Source organism: Triticum aestivum, chromosome 7A (assembly GCF_018294505.1).
Source record: "Triticum aestivum cultivar Chinese Spring chromosome 7A, IWGSC CS RefSeq v2.1, whole genome shotgun sequence".
NCBI lineage: Eukaryota > Viridiplantae > Streptophyta > Magnoliopsida > Poales > Poaceae > Triticum > Triticum aestivum.
The window spans coordinates 418,631,902-418,651,566 of record NC_057812.1 but is presented as its reverse complement, the minus strand read 5'-3'; the positions used below and the strand labels follow the sequence as shown (position 1 = coordinate 418,651,566).

General features: G+C 45.3%; 1 protein-coding gene across 1 annotated transcript; it reads left to right on the top strand.

The window, feature by feature from the left end:
- The first annotated feature begins 396 nt into the window (after positions 1-396).
- On the top strand, positions 397-1,655 carry LOC123147294 (brassinosteroid-responsive RING protein 1). Its single transcript, XM_044566529.1, has one exon. The coding sequence runs from the start codon at positions 596-598 to the stop codon at positions 1,112-1,114; it is 519 nt and encodes a 172-aa protein (XP_044422464.1). The 5' UTR covers positions 397-595; the 3' UTR covers positions 1,115-1,655.
- Positions 1,656-19,665: the final 18,010 nt, after the last annotated feature.

Below are 19,665 nucleotides of genomic sequence, written 5' to 3'. Positions count from 1 at the left end.
TTATCTGATGGTTGTGTTTCCTCCAATCGGAACGCCTACGCGGGCTGACCAGCGCTCAGCGCTGAAAAAAAGGCCTAGCTCACATGATTTGTACAGGTTACTCAAAAAAAAAGATGATTTTTTTAAAAGAAGATTTGTGCATGATCATCCTTTGGCAGGTGTCATCGACCCATATATGTAACAAAGCCACTCCCACACGCACGTGTTCTCGAGCTAACTACGGGTTGCACTGCGCTTAATCAGGCAACACGTATGGCTAAAGACAAGTGAGACCGCGAGAGTGCTGATATTTCCGGCGGCGATTGCACGCACGCAGCAGTAGCACCCGTTGTCAGCGTCACGGGCAGACAAGGTCTATAAATCTTCCAACCGTGCACGCAGCCCGTCTATTCTCGCTTGACATGAAATGTTTTCTTTTGTAGTACGCGTAGCCTCCCTCTTCTCACCTCCAAACATAGCCTGCCCACAAAACGCATCCATCCCTCTCGCTTATATATAGACCCCACCTCTCCTCCCCTCACCCCCACCGTCCCACCTCCCTCTCTCTCGCTCCTGCCGTGCTTTCTCTCTCTAACTACAAGCGTGCCCGCCGGCCATGGGGTTCCCGTCAGTGTGCTACTGCGTCATCCTGCCGCAGCCGCTCATCCTCGTGCTGCAGCTGCTCGACTTCCTCCGCCACGCGGTCCTGTTCTGCCTCTCCTCGCTCGGCCTCGCGGCGCCGCCGGCGGCCGACGACCACCCGGCCTACGCGCCGCCGCCGGACCTCTGGGCCTTGGCGGAGGCGGCGGCGCCCTCGTCCTCTTTATCCCTGGCGTCCGGGCCAGCGCCCGCGCCGGCGGCCATCAAGGCGCGCCTCCCCGCCGTCCGGTACGCCGACCTCAAGAGCCGCCGCTGCGCCGCCGGGGCCGCGGCGGCGTCGACCTGCTGCGCCGTGTGCCTGGGCGCGCTCGAGGCGCGGCACCGCGTCCGCGAGCTTGGCAACTGCGCGCACGCCTTCCACAAGGCCTGCATAGACAAGTGGGTCGACAAGGGTCAGGCCACTTGCCCCCTCTGCCGCGCGCTCCTCCTCCCCGCCGACGCCGACGCTGGCAAGCTGCCCTCTTTTTCCTTCTGACCTCACGCTCCAAGGAGCAACCCTGCTGCCGCTGCAGCCTCGCCGCCAGAGATAGGTCAGTCCGTATAGCTAGCTAGCTAGGCCCTTCTCCATCCATCCGCCCATCTGTCCACAGATCCATGCTTTCATGAGAGAAATCAGAAGGGGGTGAGAGAGAGAGACAGAGCGAGAAGAAGAGGTGTGCGTGCGTGTGTGTACGTTTGTGTGGTGGAGTATTATTGGTAGGTGAGGCACTAATTGTGAGGAGGACAGGGATGGCTACCTGCATTGGATCTGGTGAATGAGCACTATGCATAGCACTTGCAGATCCATATGCTCTTCTCTCTCTCTTTTTCAGCTCCTCTTCAACCTTACCCACTTCACTTTTTTAATCTTCTTTTTTGTAATTTCCTTCCTCTTCTCCTTTTCTTTTCTCCTTTTCTATTAAATTATTTTGTGAGGGAAATTAAGAGAGAGACATCAAGAAAGAGAGATGTACATAGCTGCCTCCACTTGACAATATCGAAGAATGAATAAGAATTGTCTCACATCACTCAACTTATCTTATTCTTTATCATGAGCTTTTTTTCCGTATAACAAAGTTATATACGCGGATTGTATTGTAAAACATGCTATGTAGATTGTATGTAGTGTAGGTGGTGGATGGACCACAATTGGACTTTTCCCAATAGTAGATATGTTGCCATCATGTTTGGTGTTTAGAGGGCAAGCCTCACGTCAGTGTAGATGGGATTAGGATAAGAATTGCTTAAAGCAACGTGCATAGTGCTTAATTAATTGCCACTGCGTGCTAGTACTAGCCACTTCCCTCAAATACTTGCCTGACACTAGTAATGGTGCACACAGCACGCACAATGCGCGATAGGATTGAAAAGGTACTATATTTTGTTTCTTTGTTAGACAACTAACTAATCATCTACATAGGTCAATAACATCTTTCGCCGCAAATACATATTTAAGACGTCAAAATATACAAATGACTGCTATAAGAGATGTTGGAGTAACCACCTCCTGTGGGCATCCTCGCTCACGAGTGCCTTTCGCACCGTTCGATCCGCACGCCCCTCGTTGCGTTGTCTGCTTGGCGTCCTCCCCATTGTCCGATCTTCACGGGCGCTCCTAGGCTGGCGGCCTTGGGGGTCCATGACGCGCGGGTCGCGCACGCGCTCGAGGCTACCTTTCTGTGGTGTTTTCTGTTGCCCCTGCATGCACGTTTTCTGTGAGTGGTCGATGTGGACGTAGCCGTGCCTATACTCGGCCGCCGGCCACTCCCACACTAGTAGAAAAACGGTCAAATGTGAAGCGCATTAGTGCCGGTTTGAATTTGAGCCGGCACTAATGTATGCATTAGTGCCGGTTCCAACGGCTAGCCGGCCGCTCTCATTAGTACCGGTTCGTGGCGAACCTTTAGCACCGGTTCGTGCCACGAACCGGTACTAAAGTGAGTGGTGGCAGGATGTTGTCAGTCCGGGGCCCCTCCAGCACCTTTAGTACCGGGTCGTATCACGAACCGGTACTAAAGGTCGTCCTACATAGACCCTTCGTCCACCCGAGCTCGCTCTGTTCTTCCCCTTTCCCCTCTCCTCTCTGTTCTTTTCCCTCTTCCTCTCAAGCTCATCACACATTTTGCCCAAAATTTGTCAAGATTTGAAGGCCCCCATCCATTCAAATGATCACAAAGGTTAGCAACTTTGTCCTTTCATCTCTCATTGCTAGATTAGCTCGTGCAATGCTTTATATAGTGATTGATTTTTGAGTTTAGTAATTTGGGAGGAATTATATATATGTGCTAGTATTTGATTTATATGCAATTTGAGGTCAAAAATAACACTTAGTTTGCATATGTAGGTGTGGTTTACTTAGTACCTTCTAAATCTTCGTCGTAACCACCGTCGATCGCTCGCAACGTCCCGTCGCCGGCACCACCTTGTGGTGAGCCTCTTGTTCATGAAGTTTTATATAAAAAATTGATGTTTGTATGATTTGGATATATAGTTACTCGTATAATTATCTTACCCATACGTTGTTTGTTATACATAGTGCCATGATTTTGATATCCGTCCCCGTCGGCCCTCGTCCGGGTTATGATTCGGATGTGGTATATTCTCTTTTAAAACTATTCATTGCGTTTTGTGTTTATGACAAATTATGCCCATCAAGTTGACATAGATATTTGTATGTAGGAGGTAGTTGAACCGGAAATTCCAACCGACCCTATTGTCGAGAGGTTAAATTTAGTTAAAAGAGAAAACGAGGATTTGAAGGAAAAATTGAAAAGAATTGAGGGGGAGAAGATGGAATTGGAGTTGCATGTTGCCGATGTCGTCGATGATCACAAGATTAAGATTGAGAAAATGCGCTTGAAGATTAGAATATTAGAAAATATGCCATTCATAGTGAGGCTTGGTATCATTATGCTATTGGATCAATTGTTACCTTAGTTGCGATCTTGATCGCATTTGTTGTTGCATTTAAATTCTTTAGCTAGAGAGTTATTTGTTTGTTGCATTTAAGTGTTGTATGATCTTTATGTATGAACTTTATGTATTGTATTAATTTGGTGTTTTCGGTGCTGTGTATTGAAGATGAGCCGACAATGGATGTACGATGACCGATGCTCTCCCGAGTTCATTAATGACGTGCGTACTTTTCTGCTTGCGGCTGAGGCAAACAAGCGGGCGGATGGTTTTATGCCTTGTCCATGTGCTGGCTGTAAGAATGGTTACAATTACTCTACGTCAAGAACCATTCACGTCCACCTGTTTGAGTCCGGTTTCATGCCCCACTATAATGTTTGGACCAAGCATGGAGGAAGAGGGGTTATAATGGAAGACAATGAAGAAGAAGAGGACGACGACAGCTATCCTGGCCATGGGTTCCCTGAATACGATGATACAACAATGAGGGAAGAAGCTGAGCCGGTAATGCGGGAAGAAGCTGAGCCGGCAATGCGGGAAGAAGCTGAAGAAGAGGCATCGGATGAGTCCGTTGATGATCTAGGTCGGGCCATTGCCGATGCAAAGAGAAACTGCGCAAGTGATTTGGAGAAGAAGAAGTTGCAGCGCATGTTAGAGGATCACAAAAAAATGTTGTACCCGAATTGCGTAGGTGACAAGAAAAAGCTAGGCACCACACTGGAATTGCTACAATGGAAGGCAGAGAATGGTGTATCTGACAAGGGATTTGGAAAGTTGCTGGTAATGATAAAGAATATGCTTTCAAAGGACAACGAATTGCCCGAGAGTACGTACAAAGCAAAGAAGGTTGTCTGCCCTCTAGGGTTAGAGGTGCAGAACATACATGCATGCCCTAATGATTGCATCCTCTACCGCGGTGAGTACGAGGATTTGAACGCTTGCCCAGTATGCGGTGCATTGCGCTATAAGATCAGCCGCGATGACCCTGGTGATGTCGAGGGCGAGCGCCCCAGGAAGAAGATTCCTGCCAAGGTGATGTGGTATGCTCCTATAATACCACGGTTGAAACGTTTGTTCCAAAACAAAGAGCATGCCAAGGCGATGCGGTGGCACAGAGAAGACCATAAGAAAGACAGGAAGTTGAGAGTACCCGCTGACGGGTCGCAGTGGAGAAAAATCGAAAGAAAGTACGGGAAGGAGTTTGCAGATGACGCAAGGAACGTATGGTTTGGTCTAAGCGCAGATGGCATTAATCCTTTTGGGGAGCAGAGCAGCAACCATAGCACCTAGCATGTGACTCTATGTTTGTATAACCTTCCTCCTTGGTTGTGCATGAAGCGGAAGTTCATTATGATGCCAGTGCTCATCCAAGGCCCTAAGCAACCTGGCAACAACATTGATGTGTACCTATGGCCATTAGTTGAAGAACTCTTACAACTGTGGAATGGAACAGGTGTACGTGCATGGGATGAGCACATGGGGGAAGAATTTGACCTAAAGGCGTTGCTGTTCGTGACCATCAATGGTTGTCCTGCTCTCAGTAACCTTCCAGGACAGACAAACAAGGGATACCGCGCATGCACGCACTGTTTGGACGATACCTACAGTATATATTTGGCTAATTGTAAGAAGAATGTGTACCTGGGACATCGTCGATTTCTTCCGAGCAGGCATCCGTAAGAAAGAAAGGCAAGAATTTCAAAGGTGAGGCGGATCACCGGACGAAGCCTCGCCACCGTACTGGTGCTGATGTACATGATATGGTCAAGCATTTGAAGGTGGTCTTTGGAAAGGGTCCTGATGGACAACCTGTTCCGAATGACGCTGACGGACGCGCACCCATGTGGAATAAGAAATCTATATTTTGGGACCTGCCCTATTGGAAAGACCTAGAGGTCCGCTCCGCAATCGACATGATGCACGTGACGAAGAATCTTTGTGTGACCCTGCTTGGCTTCTTGGGCGTGTATGGGAAGATAAAAGATACACCTGAGGCACGGGAGGACCAGCAACGTATGCACGGAAAAGACGGCATACATGAGGGTCATGCAAGCTACGCTCTTACCAAAGAAGAGAAGGAAATCTTCTTTGAATGCCTGCTCAGTATTAAGGTACCGTCTGGCTTCTCGTCGAATATAAAGGGAATAATAAACATGGCAGAGAAAAAGTTCCAGAACCTAAAGTCTCATGACTGACACGTGATTATGACGCAACTGCTTCCGGTTGCATTGAGGGGCCTTCTACGAAAAACGTTCGATTAGCCATTGTGAAGCTATGTGCATTCCTCAATGCAATCTCTCAGAAGGTAATCGATTCAGAAATCATACCAAGGTTAGAGAATGATTTGGTGCAATGTCTTGTCAGTTTCGAGTTGGTGTTCCCACCATCCTTCTTCAACATCATGACGCACGTCCTAGTTCACATATATGAAGAGATTAACGTTTTGGGTCCTGTATTTCTACACAATATGTTCCCCTTTGAGAGGTTCATGGGAGTCTTAAAGAAATATGTTCATAACCATGCTAGGCCAGAAGGAAGCATCTCCAAGGGCCATGAAAATGAGGAGGTCATTGAGTTTTGTATTGACTTTATTCTTGACCTTAAGCCGATTGGTGTTCCTGAATCGCGGCATAAGGGCAGACTGGATGGAAAAGGCACGCTAGGAGGGGAACAAATAATATGTATGGACGGACATTCTCTCACTGAAGCTCACTACACAGTTCTACAAAATTCCGCCTTGGTGGCTCCGTATATGGATGAACACAAGAATTTTCTACGCTCCAAACACCCGGAGCGGTCTGATGACTGGATTACACGTGAACAAACCAGGAGTTTCACCAGCTGGTTGCAGACACGTACCATGCATGACGCCTCTATTGAAGATGACCTGTACTTGCTGTCCCAATTACCATCTTCGAATATAATGACTTTCAAAGGGTACGAGATAAATGGTAATACATTTGACACGATCGCCCAAGATAAGAAGAGCACCAACCAAAACAGTGGTGTCCGCTTTGATGCAGAAACCAAGACAGGAGAAACATATTATGGTTATATACAAGACATATGGGAACTTGACTATCGACGTGGTTTGAAGGTCCCTTTGTTTCGGTGCAAATGGGTCAATATGACACGAGGCGGGGTAACGGAAGACCCGCAGTACGGAATGACAACAGTGGATCTCAACAATCTTGCGTATGCAGACGAACCATTCGTCCTAGCCAATGATGTGGCACATGTTTTCTATGTGAAGGACATGTCTACCAAGCTGAGAAAAAGAAAAGATAAGGAAGCGAATGCATCGTACGATGAGCCAAAGCGGCACATAGTTCTTTCTGGGAAGAGAAACATCGTGGGAGTGGATGACAAGACAGACATGTCAGGAGATTATGAAAAGTTTGATGAAATTACTCCATTCACGGTGAATATTGACCCGAGCATCCCGTTAAATGATGAAGATTTTCCATGGTTACGGCGCAAAGGGACACACGCGAAGAAAAAGTTTCACACCCAAAGATCTGGGATGTAATCGGCTTCACTATCATCACTTTCTTCTGTGTTTCACACCTAGGAGGGAATCTCTGTAATAGTTAGGGTAGTTATGTGTTTTGGCATTTGAAACGCGAAGAAATTTTATGTGCAAACAAATTCTTTCATGCCTTTAATGATTTTTTCAGCTAAATTGAATATAATGATAAAACACACTAATATTAAACATAATAAAAAAGAATCACTGAAAAATGTATTTTTAAAGTTAAGTTATTCATAAACTAGTGATTCACACAAATTTCAAATAATTCAAAATTTAAACTATTCAAATTTGAAAACTACCGGCACTAACAGAAAGTTTCTAATTTTTATACCTAAAGCAAAAATATTCACAAAGAAACTCTAAATACAGCAAAAAACAACTAAAAATAAATAAAACAGAAAAGAAAAAACTAAATGAAAAAAGCCCACATACTGGGCCACAGCGGCCTGCATATGACTAGAAACCCAAATTGTAATTGGGCCAGGATGCAGGCCCGCTAGCCCAATAGGCCCATCAGGGCATAGCAGCAGACGTAGGCCCGGAAGGCCTGCTTAAGAGAGGAGCTCGAGAGAGCTACCGCACTGGGGCTTATAAACCAGTGCGGGCGCCCCTCGGCTAGTGAGGTGGGACTAAACTTGCCGCACCGCACATGCGCCAGCGCACCACCTTTAGTACCGGTTGGCGGCTCCAACCGGTACTAAAGGGGGGTCTTTAGTACCGGTTGGTGCCACCAACCGGTACTAAAGGGGTGCCCTTCCCGCCGCTTGGCGTGACCAAAACAGACCTTTAGTACCGGTTGGAGCCAATTTCAGTTTCTCATCTCCCATTTCTCTCTGCCGCCGCCCCGTCCCGTGCCGTTGCCGCCCCTGTCGCGCCGTCCCCGTCGACTCCGCGACGCCCCCGTCCTCGTCGCATCGTCCCCGTCGACTCCGTGGCGCCCCCGTCGCCGGCCTGTCCCGGTCGCTGCACCGGCCCGTCGCCGTCCCCTCGCCTCGCCGCCGTCGCCTTGGATCGCGACCTCGCCTCGCCGTCGCCGTCGCCTCACCGTCGCCGTCGCGTCGACCTCGCCCGCGCGCGCTGTGAGCCCCTCCCCCGGCCCCTCTCCTCCCTCCAATTGATCAAAGCCACCGCGCGCCGACGCCGGCCGTAGCGCACACACACGTGCGCGCGCACACACACACTACATGCACACACACACACACACACACTACACGCGCACACACACACACACACACACAATTTTTCTGTTTTCATACAAAGTTTTAGATGAATTAATTAATTAGATTAGATTAATGTCAAATAGTATATAGAAATGTTAGTTATAATATATATAATGTCAAAGGTTTTTTCTATTTTTTATATAAATGTTATAGAAATGTTAGTTATATAGAAATGTTAGAAATTTTGGAAATGTTAGTTTTAGCTAGATGAATTAGATTAATTTCAAATTGTTAGACGATGATCGATGTTTTTTTAGTTTCTTATATTTTTAGTTATAAAATTTAGAATTTGCATATATGAAATCACAATCCATCATTTAAAAAATGTTACTTTACTTTTGCGGCATATAGTATTTGTTGTCGACGATGCCCGACCCGCATCCTCGTCGTCGACCCGTTCGTGATGACGTCCTGCTTCAAAGGACCCATGTCCGGGACTGGGCTCCGTCGGACTGGCACTGGGAGGTGCTACCTTCAAGGGCGCGACGCTTGGTGAGGAACCCGGCCCCGGGTCCCGTCGTCGACCCTCATCTCCTTTGGTGGCGTTCGCGTGGGCCACTTTCGAAGCGGAGGGAGCCGGCCCCGCCGGAGGTGGTACGTCGCCGTGTCAGGGAGGAGGACGAGCACGTCCATCGCTACATGGCTGCTATGGACGTCAGGTTCTCCAATACCTGGCAGGTTCTTTGGGGAGATCACCCGAGCTATGATCCAGTGATGGTTCCTTCACTTTGGTTGTCCACCGCCTAGATTACTCTCTAGTATTCAATCTTTATTAGCTAGCTAGCTAGCTAATGATGTATTCAATATATAATATTCGAGATTATATATATTATTCGAGATGATGTATAAGAGATTATGTCTATTATTCGAGACGACATATTCGAGATTATATTCGACGATGCTTATTATGTACTATGATTGAGGCAGAGAGGGAGAAGAGGCCCTGTTCAATATCATACGCAATCATCATGGGCCAGATGATGATCAGAATGAAGAAGATTATGACGGCTCTGAATATCTAAACAACACCGGGGAGGGTGATATGATATTCGATCGCGGCGACCGAATTGATGAAGTCATGAACTATGAACATGACGAAGAAAATGTTGATCTTGAAACAACAAAGACCGACGAGGTATATATATTTATATAAGCAGGCATCTGGTGATCATCACATGTTTTAAATGACTTGAAGATATATTAACGAATCGATCTTTCTTCTTTCAGCCATCCTGATCGAGCAAATCCTCAGGCAACAGGAAACAAGGCCCGAACAAAAAGTTGAAGGAGGGTGTAAAGTACAATATCGAGGCCATCAAACCTAATGGCAAACCATTAGCGCCTAAGAAGATTGCGGACAAGTTCATTCGTCAGTGCGGAGTTCTTGTGAAGGACCAACTCCCGATCTCCCTTCAAGAATGGAGAGAGCCAGCAAAGCCACGTCCAGGAGTTACTTTTGTCGATGACAGACAAAAACTTATGCTTTGGGAAACGCTCATGGAACATTTCACCCTACCAGATCATTTCATAGATGCAGATGTGGAGAAAGTCAAGGACGCTGCTCTTAGGAAGATGGCGGTTGCATTCAAGAACCACAAGAATCGTGAATGGGCCAAGTACGTCAAGGGAGGAAGGAAGACTCCAGTATTCGAGGGAACACTAGAGAAGCAAAGTGCTCATTGGGACGATTTCGTGAAATTCAAGGATTTGGAATTATCTAAGGAACGGTCGAGAATAAACAGGGCCAATGCCGCAAAAAAGGATAAGTTCCATAAGCTAGGGCCAGGTGGCTATGCGGTGGGAATGCCTAAGTGGGATAAGTCTGAGAAAGAGATGGAGGATGCAGGTGTCACTCCAGAAACATTGAGCAGGCCCCCCAGGTGCAGGACTTGGTTCTATGTGCAAGGGGGGGAGTTGGACCTGAAGACAGGCAAAGTTTCAAAGAAGGCATGTCTGGACGGAGTCGAAGATAAGCTACTTGTTGCAATAGAAGAGGCTCGATTGGGGGTGTTCCAGCCCAACAGAGAGAACGACGAGCTTACGCGTGCCCTGGGAAATCCTGAACACCCGAGAAGAACACGAGGCATGGGTGCTATTCCGTGGTATGAGGGGTTTTCGGACTGGAACGCCGACTATAGAACCCGTGCGAGAAAGAAGATTGCGGAGGAGAAGAAGAGGAAGATGGAGGAGGAGCAGAGGAAGCTAGACTATGAACGCCTTTAAGGCCTAGAATCAGCGCATGCGGACTTGGCAGTCAAATTCCAGCAGCAGCACGAGCAGATTGACTCACTTAGCCAGCAAAGGGGGTCTCAGCAGCTAGCGGATGATCCACCATTGGATAGCACCGTCCCATCCATGCCGAGAAGCAGCGTGGGTTCCGCCCCGGGCGATGCATTGCTGGATAGCTACCCAGTGGATGACATCATGGAGAACACTAACTGCGAGCTACACAAAATTCGATGGTATATATATATTATGATCGGTTCTACTAGAAATTCTATTTATATATATGCATAATGTGTACAATATGTAGTATCGTAAAATACCAGCAAACGTAAAAGAATTAAATGGAAAAAACAAAATTAAATGAAAAAGAAATCATAAACCCCCCCCCCCCCCACATTTTAATACCGGTTCGTGTCACCAACCGGTACTAAAGGGCTCCCTGCCCCCGAAGCTAGCTCGTGCCACGTGGTTGCCCTTTAGCACCGGTTCGTGCTGAACCGGTACTAAGGGGGGGGGGGCTTTAGTGCCCACAATTTAGTGCCGGTTACCAAACCGGCACTAAAGGGCCTTACGAACCGGTGTTATTGCCCGGTTCTGCACTAGTGCCAGTTTGTTGGTGGGCTACGAGGAGGGCGGGCTGGAGGCTGGTTCTTGGCATGTGTGGGAGCCTGTTGTGGTATTCGGTTTGTCTTGTGTGGTGTTGCCCGGGTGGCATAGCCGTGCCTCACTCAGTTATTAGCTTATGTTGTTCAGGCTATGCCGCGTGTATCTCGTGCGCTGTTGTTCTGGTGGTGAATGGTATGCCATTGTCAGATACTTTACTCTCGTTGTGTTTTCAATGGGTGTTGGGATGTCGGTGTGGAGGCTGGTTCTTGCCCAGCGTTGGGATGCTTGGTTTGTCCAGTTTCGTGTTGCCCAAACCATTCATAGTTTCATTATTGCAGGGGTCGTGGACGACCGGTAGTTTTCGGTTGCATTGTGCGAGCTACTCTCGGTTTATTGTCAGTGGTGGTCGGTGAGGATGTCATTGTGGAGGTTGGTTCTTGTTCGTCGTGGTACTCGATTTGGTGTTTCCTAGGTCGGTCATGCATGATATACGTGGGTTTGGGAGGGATACCGTGTGTCGGTGGGGGCTGGTACTCATGTTCTCACTCTTTGTGTGACGCGGGTGCTTATTCTTTGATGTGTTTGCTACTTGTGATAGGCGTTGGGATTTCTCCGAAGAGTAAGGGTGGTGTAGTATAGTAATAGATATTATTTCCCTCATTTTAGAATCAAGATTTATCGAACCAGCAGGAGACACCACACGAACAAGATAAACGGTAACTGCACACACACAAAGCAAATGCTTGGACCCAATGAAGGTAAGAGGGTTGTCAATCCCCTCGCCAATTGCAAGGATTAAATCTAGTAGTGGTAGATAGATAAAATAAAATAGAAATAAAATAAAAGGAAAATAAATTACAACAATATTTCTAGGGTTTTAGTAAATATAAAGTGAATGGACCCAAGGGCCATAGGTTCACTAGAGGCATCTCTCTCATAAACATATCAACGGTGGGTAAACAAATTACTCTCGGGCAATTAAGAGAATAACACATAGTTATGATGATTCTTCATGGGATAATCAATATATAGGCATTACATTTGTGGTAAGTAGACCGTTAAACTTACTGACATCTACTACCATTACTCCACCCCTTGACCACTATCCAGCATGCATTGCAAGGTATTAAGTTCATAACAAACAGAGAAATGTTTGAAGCATGATGGCATAATGTAGACAAAGTAAGATCAAATAATATGTTCAAACCCCGTTGTTTTACCGTTAGTAGCAACAATACAAATATGTGCGTTGCAACTCCTCCTGTCACAGAGTAAGGACACCACAAGATTGAGCCTACTACTAAGCACCTCTCCCACCGAAGATAAATTGATCTAATTGGCCAAAAGAGATAGATAGATCGGAGAGAAATACAAGGCTATAAAATTACACATAGATAAATCTCAAGAAATGCTCAAATACTTTCAATGAATAATTTGACGTAAACTCACAATTCATCAGATCCCAACAAACACACTGCAAAGTTTACATTGGATCGATCTCAAGTGAGATCATTGTATTGAAGATCAAGAGAGAGAGAGAGAGAGAGAGAGAGACAGAGCCCTAGCTACTGCTATAGACCCATAGGTCATGTGAGAACTACTCACACATCATCATGGAGGCAGCAAGGTTGATGAAGATGGCCTCCGTGATGGATTCCCGACCCTCCAGCAGAGTACCGAAAAAGGCCTTCAGATGGGATCGCGAAAGAACAGAGACTTCCGGCAGTGATAAAATTGTTTCGAGACCTCCCCTGGGGGTTTCTGGATATATGGGAATTTGTAGCACTGGAGTTAGGTCAAACAAAGTAACGAGTGGGCCACAAGGCACCAGGACGTGCCCCTGCCTTGTAGCTCCATTGTATGTCTTCTAGCCTCCTCCTGAAGCTTCTAGGGTCTCCTTTTGTCTAGAAAAAATCTTCAAAAAGTTTCATCGTGTTTGGACTTTGTTTGGTACAGATTTTCTGGAAAACCAAAAACAAGCAGAAAACAGGAACTACCACTGGGCATTGAGTTAATAGGTTAGTTCCCAAAAATGATATAAATTGGCATATAAAGCATACACGATAATATAATAGCATGAAATAATAAAAAAATATAGATACGTTGGAGACGTATCAGCATCCCCAAGCTTAATTCCTGCTCATTTTCAAGTAGGTAAATGATAAAATAGAGTTTTTGATGTGCAATGCTACCTAACATGTCTTAATCATATAATCATTTTGGTATGAATGTTGGGTGATGACTTAATAGATATCAAAATGATAATATGCTAGAATGCTAGAAAATAATCATTACTCTTAAAAAACAATGCTAAAGAACGTTATCCCTATTCATTTACTGATGTAAGCATGGCATAACTCGGTCTTCCTAGCATAAAGTATAAATCATGAACACCCCGTTGCCAAACCAAGCATTTGTATCATACTTTTTCATGCTTGAGCTTTTGCAACTCCACCCAATACATGAGCGTGAGCCATGGACTTCGTACTTTGGATGACATAGAGAATGATGGCAGAGGTTTATAAGGGAATACAAAGAAGTTGAGAAAGTCTCGCATCAACTCAGTGGATCGTTGGGCAATGGAGAGGCCTTACAATCAATCTCAGTGTGAGTAATAGGGATTGCCGTGCAACGGATGCACTAGATCTATAAGTGTATGAAAGCTCTCTATATGAAACTAAGTGGCTGTGCATCCAACTTGCTTGTTCATGAAGACCTTGAGCATTTGAGAAAGCTCTTCATCGGAATATACAAGCCAAGTTCTATAATGTAAAAAATCCTACTAGTATATGAAAGTGACAACTCATGGAGACTCTCTATATGAAGAACATGGTGCTACTCTGAAGCACAAGTCTGGTAAAGGATAGTAACATTGCCCCTGCTCTCTTTTTCTCTCTCTCATTTTTAAAATAATATCATGAACTTCATCCCCACTTTTCCGAGGACTTATCAGTCTCCATCATTCTTTTCCTCACTGGGAAAATGCTCTAATAATGATGATCGTCACACTTATATTTACTTACAACTCGATAAACTAAATGATATGACTACATATGAATGTCTCTGATAGTGTACCAGGATGTGCAATGATCTAGCGTAGCAGTATAACAAATGATGAATGGTGGCTTTGCCAAAAAATATCATGTCAGCTTTATATGATTATGCAAAGCAAAATGACAATGAATGCTCAAGTCATGTGATGAGTAACAGTGGAAGTTGATGTCAATATATCTCAGAATGGCTATGGGAATGCCATGATAGGTAGGTATGACAATAGTTTTGTGGAAGGATATAATAAGGCTTATGTGTGATAGAGCATATCATATCACGGGATTTGGATGCACCGGGAAAGTTTGCACCAAGTCTTTGGGTGAGAATAGGCAATGCACTGTACCGAAGAGGCTAGCAAATTATGGAAGGGTTGAATTGCTTATAGTCCACGAACGCACATTTGTCATAAAGGGCTCAAATACTTATTCTGAAAGTTTATTAGCCCTCGAAGCAAAGTAATATCGCATGCCCCTAGGGAGGAGGTTGGTAGGAGTTAGGCATCGCGCGTGCCCGATCCGGACAACACAAAGGATATTAATCAAGGATAAATTATGCTCCAACTTGCCCACCATGACATAACCAACACTTTAATGAGGTCGAAATCACAAACTTTAACACCGACATTTTTACTAACCAATGTTTATCAACTAGTAAACCTTCATATTATAATTTCAATATCATTGACCAATCGCATCATATTTAGGGATGTACATGAAAGTTTTTATTATACCACTCTTGTATACCTATCATTTTTTGACTAAACATATAACTCATGTAAATTACCACTACCTATTCAACTCTCAAAAAGATATAAGTGAAGCATGAGAGTGCAAATTATTTTTATAAAATATAAGTATCGTCATGCTCTAAGGATATAAGTGAAGCTGATGAGTAAATTGCCTTAAATCAAAAGATATAAGTGAAGTGTAATGAGCATTCTAATAATTTGCGATGAATATGTGTGTGATACGTCTTCGTCGTATCTTTAGTTTTTTTATTGTTTCATGCCATTATTTTACAACTCTCACATACTTTTGGCATCAGTTTATATCATTTTTGGGACTAACATAGTGATCTAGTGCCCACCACTAGTTCCTATTTTTGAATTTCGCAGAAAATACATGTCAAATGAAGTTCAAAGCGAGAAAAAGTTATAGTGATTTTTATGGAACATATGGGATTTTTGGCAGAAGAATCGACAAAAGATGATGCTCGAGAGGTCCAGAAGCTCGGGTGGCGCGCCCCCTTCCCTAGGGCATGCCGAGTGAGGTTGTGGCCACCCAGTAAGTTGGTTGGGGTCCTTCTTCCACAAAGAAGCTAATATCTGGTTCAAAATCATGTTAAATTTTCAACCCAATCGGAGTTACGGATCTCTAGAAATATATGAATCGGTGAAGGGCCAGAAAACAGGATCACGGAACAGAAGGGAAACAGAGAGGGAGAGATCCAATCTTGGAGGGGCTCCTGCCCTCCAGGATCCATGGTGGCTAAGGAACAGAAGGAAATACTCCTCCCATCTAGGTGGGGGGCAAAGAAGAAGAAGAATGAGGGGTGCTACTTGTGAGATGAGTTGGGATTTCCTTGAAGAGGAGAGGATGAAGCAGTGCACTAGAGATAAATACTTCCCTCAGTTAAGAACCAAGGTCATCAATCGAGTTACTAAATTACCTACATGTAATTATTATGAGAGAGGAAAATATGGTTGTAGAAATCTTCATGTACTAAATTACCTCTCGTTATGTTGAGATTATCAATGTTTTATTCCTCTCCTTTGCATATGCTAGATATTTCTTGTCTTGCTAATTTGTTTTTTTATGAAATTCCTATGCACAGGAAATATGTTAGACTTAAATATGTTTGTCACATGTTTTATGATGCTCTCTTTGTGTTTCAAATTATTATCTTTCATGTGAGCATCAATAAAATCTCAAGCCTATCTTAATGGCTATAAAGAAAGAGCTTGTTGGGAGACAACCCAATAGTTATCCTTTTCTGTTTTCTTGTGTGCACACAATTATGCTAATGTTATGATTGTGATTTTTATGTTTTAATTAGTGTTTGTTCCAAGTAAAGCCTTTAGGATGGTTTGGGTGATAGTTTCTTTGATTATATGCATTAATAAAAACTTTTACGTCTAGTAGCAGAATTTTTTAAAATCACTGTTGTGATGAAATTTTTTGAATTTTTTACACATGATATATATACAAATTTGCCACGTTGTCCTAATTTGTCAGAATTTTTGTAGTTACAGAAGTATGGTTAAAGTCTAGGTTACTACTATAACGCCCTTGATGCGGCTATATCTCTCACGTGTCGAAGCACGACGTAGAGGCATAACCGCATTGAAAGCAATGTCGCAAGTGAGGTAATCTTCACACAACCCATGTAATACATAAGGGAAAGAGATACATAGTTGGCTTACAACCGCCACTTCACATAATACATGAATAAAGCATTACATCATCCAGATACACACAAGGTCCGACTACGGAACCAAAATAAAAGAAGACTACCTCAAAAGCTACACAGATCCCCGATCGTCCCAACTGGGCTCCACTACTGATCAACTGGAAACGGAACAACATGATGAATACGAACTCCATCGAGCTCCTCCTTGAGCTTGGTTGCGTCACCTGCATGGTTCAACGGCACCTGCAAGCTGGTTTTGGAAGTATCTGTGAGTCACGGGGACTCAGCAATCTCAGACCCTCGCGATCAAGACTATTTAAGCTTATGGGTAAGGTAATGGTATGAGGTGGAGCTGCAGCAAGCGACTAGCATATTTGGTGGCTAACTTACGCAAATGAGAGCGAGAAGAGAAGGCAAAAGCACGGTCGAGAAACTATGATCAAGAGGTGATCCTAGAACAACCTACGTCAAGCATAACTCCAACACCGTGTTCACTTCCCGGACTCCACCGGAAAGAGACCATCACGGTTACACACGCGGTTGATGCATTTTAATTAAGGTTAAGTTTCAGTTTCTCTACAACCGGACATTAACAAATTCCCATCTGCCCATAACCGCGGGCACGGCTTTCGAAAGTTCAAATCCCTGCAGGGGTGTCCCAACTTAGCCCATCACAAGCTCTCACGGTCAACGAAGGATATTCCTTCTCCCAAGACAATCCGATCAGACTCGGCATCCCGGTTACAAGACATCCTCGACAATGGTAAAACAAGTCCAGCAAGACCGCCCGATGCGCCGACATCTTGATAGGAGCTGCACATATCTCGTTCTCAGGGCAACACCGGATGAACACTACGTACATCTAAAACCAGCCCTCAAGTTTCCCCGAGGTGGCGCCGCAAGTGGCTCTGGTTCAGACCAACACTTAGACAAGCACTGGAACAGGGGGGTTAAAATAATGATGACCCTCGGGATGCATGACTCCCAAGGGAAAAAGGCTAGGTGGCGAATGGTAAAACCAAGGTTGGGCCTTGCTGGAGGAGTTTTAGTCAAAGCGAACTATCAAGGGGTTCCCATTATAACCCAACCGTGTAAGGAACGCAAAATCCGGGAACATAACACCGATATGACACCAAGTGGAACAAAACACCAGGCATAAGGCCGAGCCTTCCACCCTTTACCAAGTATATAGATGCATTAATTAAATAAGAGATATTGTGATATCCCAACAAATATCCATGTTCCAACATGGAACAAACTCCAATCTCCACCTGCAACTAACAATGCTATAAGAGGGGCTGAGCAAAGCGGTAACATAGCCAAACAACGGTTTGCTAGGACAAGGTGGGTTAGAGGCTTGGCTTCACAATATGGGAGGCATGATAAGCAAGTGGTAGGTATCGCAGCATAGGCATAGCAAAAGAGCGAGCATCTAGCAAGCAAAGATAGAAGTGATTTCGAGGGTATGGTCATCTTGCCTGAGATCCCGCAAGGAAGAAGAACGAGTCCATGAAGAAGACAAACGGATGTAGCCAACGGATCCTCAGAAACGCAACGTTACCGGATTACCGAGAAGAAGTACACCGGAAAGAAAACAAACAACATAGTAAACAACCATCACGTAACCATGGCATGATGCACAATCAAGTATGATGCATGTCCGGTTTAAATATGCATGGCATGGCAAAGTGCACAAAAAAACTACAAATTAAGTGGAGCTCCATATGCATTAGGATGCATATTGACAAAACACCACAATCCATTATTTAGTTTGATCTCGTTTATGTACTCAACAACATTAAAGGTTGGTTAACATGGCAAGAGGTGAAACATAAAGGAATTATCTATCTAAACAATTTAAATGGGGCCGGATATAGCAAACAACAAATCCGGTAAATCCCCATATGCATTCAGCAAATTAATACAAATAACAATTTTAAACATTCTTGATGTTGTTAACATGATGTGGATGCCATGTGCAAGTTTATGCAATTTTTATAAAAAGTTTGCCAAGAGCATTATGAAGCATTTGTCACTGTGGTGGAAAGGAAAGGGGTGTCACGTCAACGATTACGAAAACGGTGCCACGGCAGCGTTCCGGTTCCGGTAACTCGATTGAGATACCGATGCAAAGGAGAAGTGTGCGGATGCATGCAAAAGACGGTGGGGCACTCCCGGATACCGGGTGTCCCACGAGTCGACAATGGTGACAAGGCAAAAGAGGGGCAACATGCACCGACAATTCAAGCACGGAGCAAGCACGAGCATCTCATACATCACACATGCATTCGTTCACGGGCGGTCGTCTCGGGGTTATACCTTCGAAGCGTGCGTTATCGGAGGGGTTCGAGTTTGATGCGGTGTAGGGGAAGTAGACGTTCTCGAGACGTTCGTAGTGGAAGTAGTCGTTCTCGCATGCTCTAGGGTCGACGGTAGAGGTTCTCGCGATCTTGACAACGGTATAGTGGTACATGTTATCGGTAGTCGAACTTAGCGATCCAAAGGGGTACTTGGCAACATGCAGGTCATCGGTAGTTGTACACAATCGTTATCGGACTTGACGGGTTCAAGGTCTCCGGGTGTAGTGGTACTTGTCGTCTCATCGTGTAGCCGTTTGTCATAGTTGGACTTGACAAAAATGCACACCGGCTGTAGTCGTACACGTTCGGAGAAGAACTTGTCGTCTAGGGACTTGGCGGTTCCGGAGACGGCAGAAGACGAACTGGGCGGTCCTTGTTGACCTGGTACTTAGGGTTATTCCCTGTTCGGGGGTCGAGCTTGACGTCAATAGCAACAGCAAGTGGAGGTGCAAGACGCGGGGTTGCACATGAGCCAAAAGTCATCGGGGCCAAACAGATGACCTTGGCAGCCTTCGATGGAGCCAGCAGCAGAACAGGGGCTCGTGGAGACAAGATGATGAACAGGGGCGCGGCACCGTGGCACATCAGGCGGCGTGCTCGTTTTGTTTGACACGGGAAAGTAGCGGCAACAGCAAGGCATCCCAGGAATCATGGGGCGTGGTGAAGAGCAGCAGCAGCGGGGTAGGGAAGATCCTGTGAGGAGGCAACAAAAGTACGGCTGCCTAGCAGA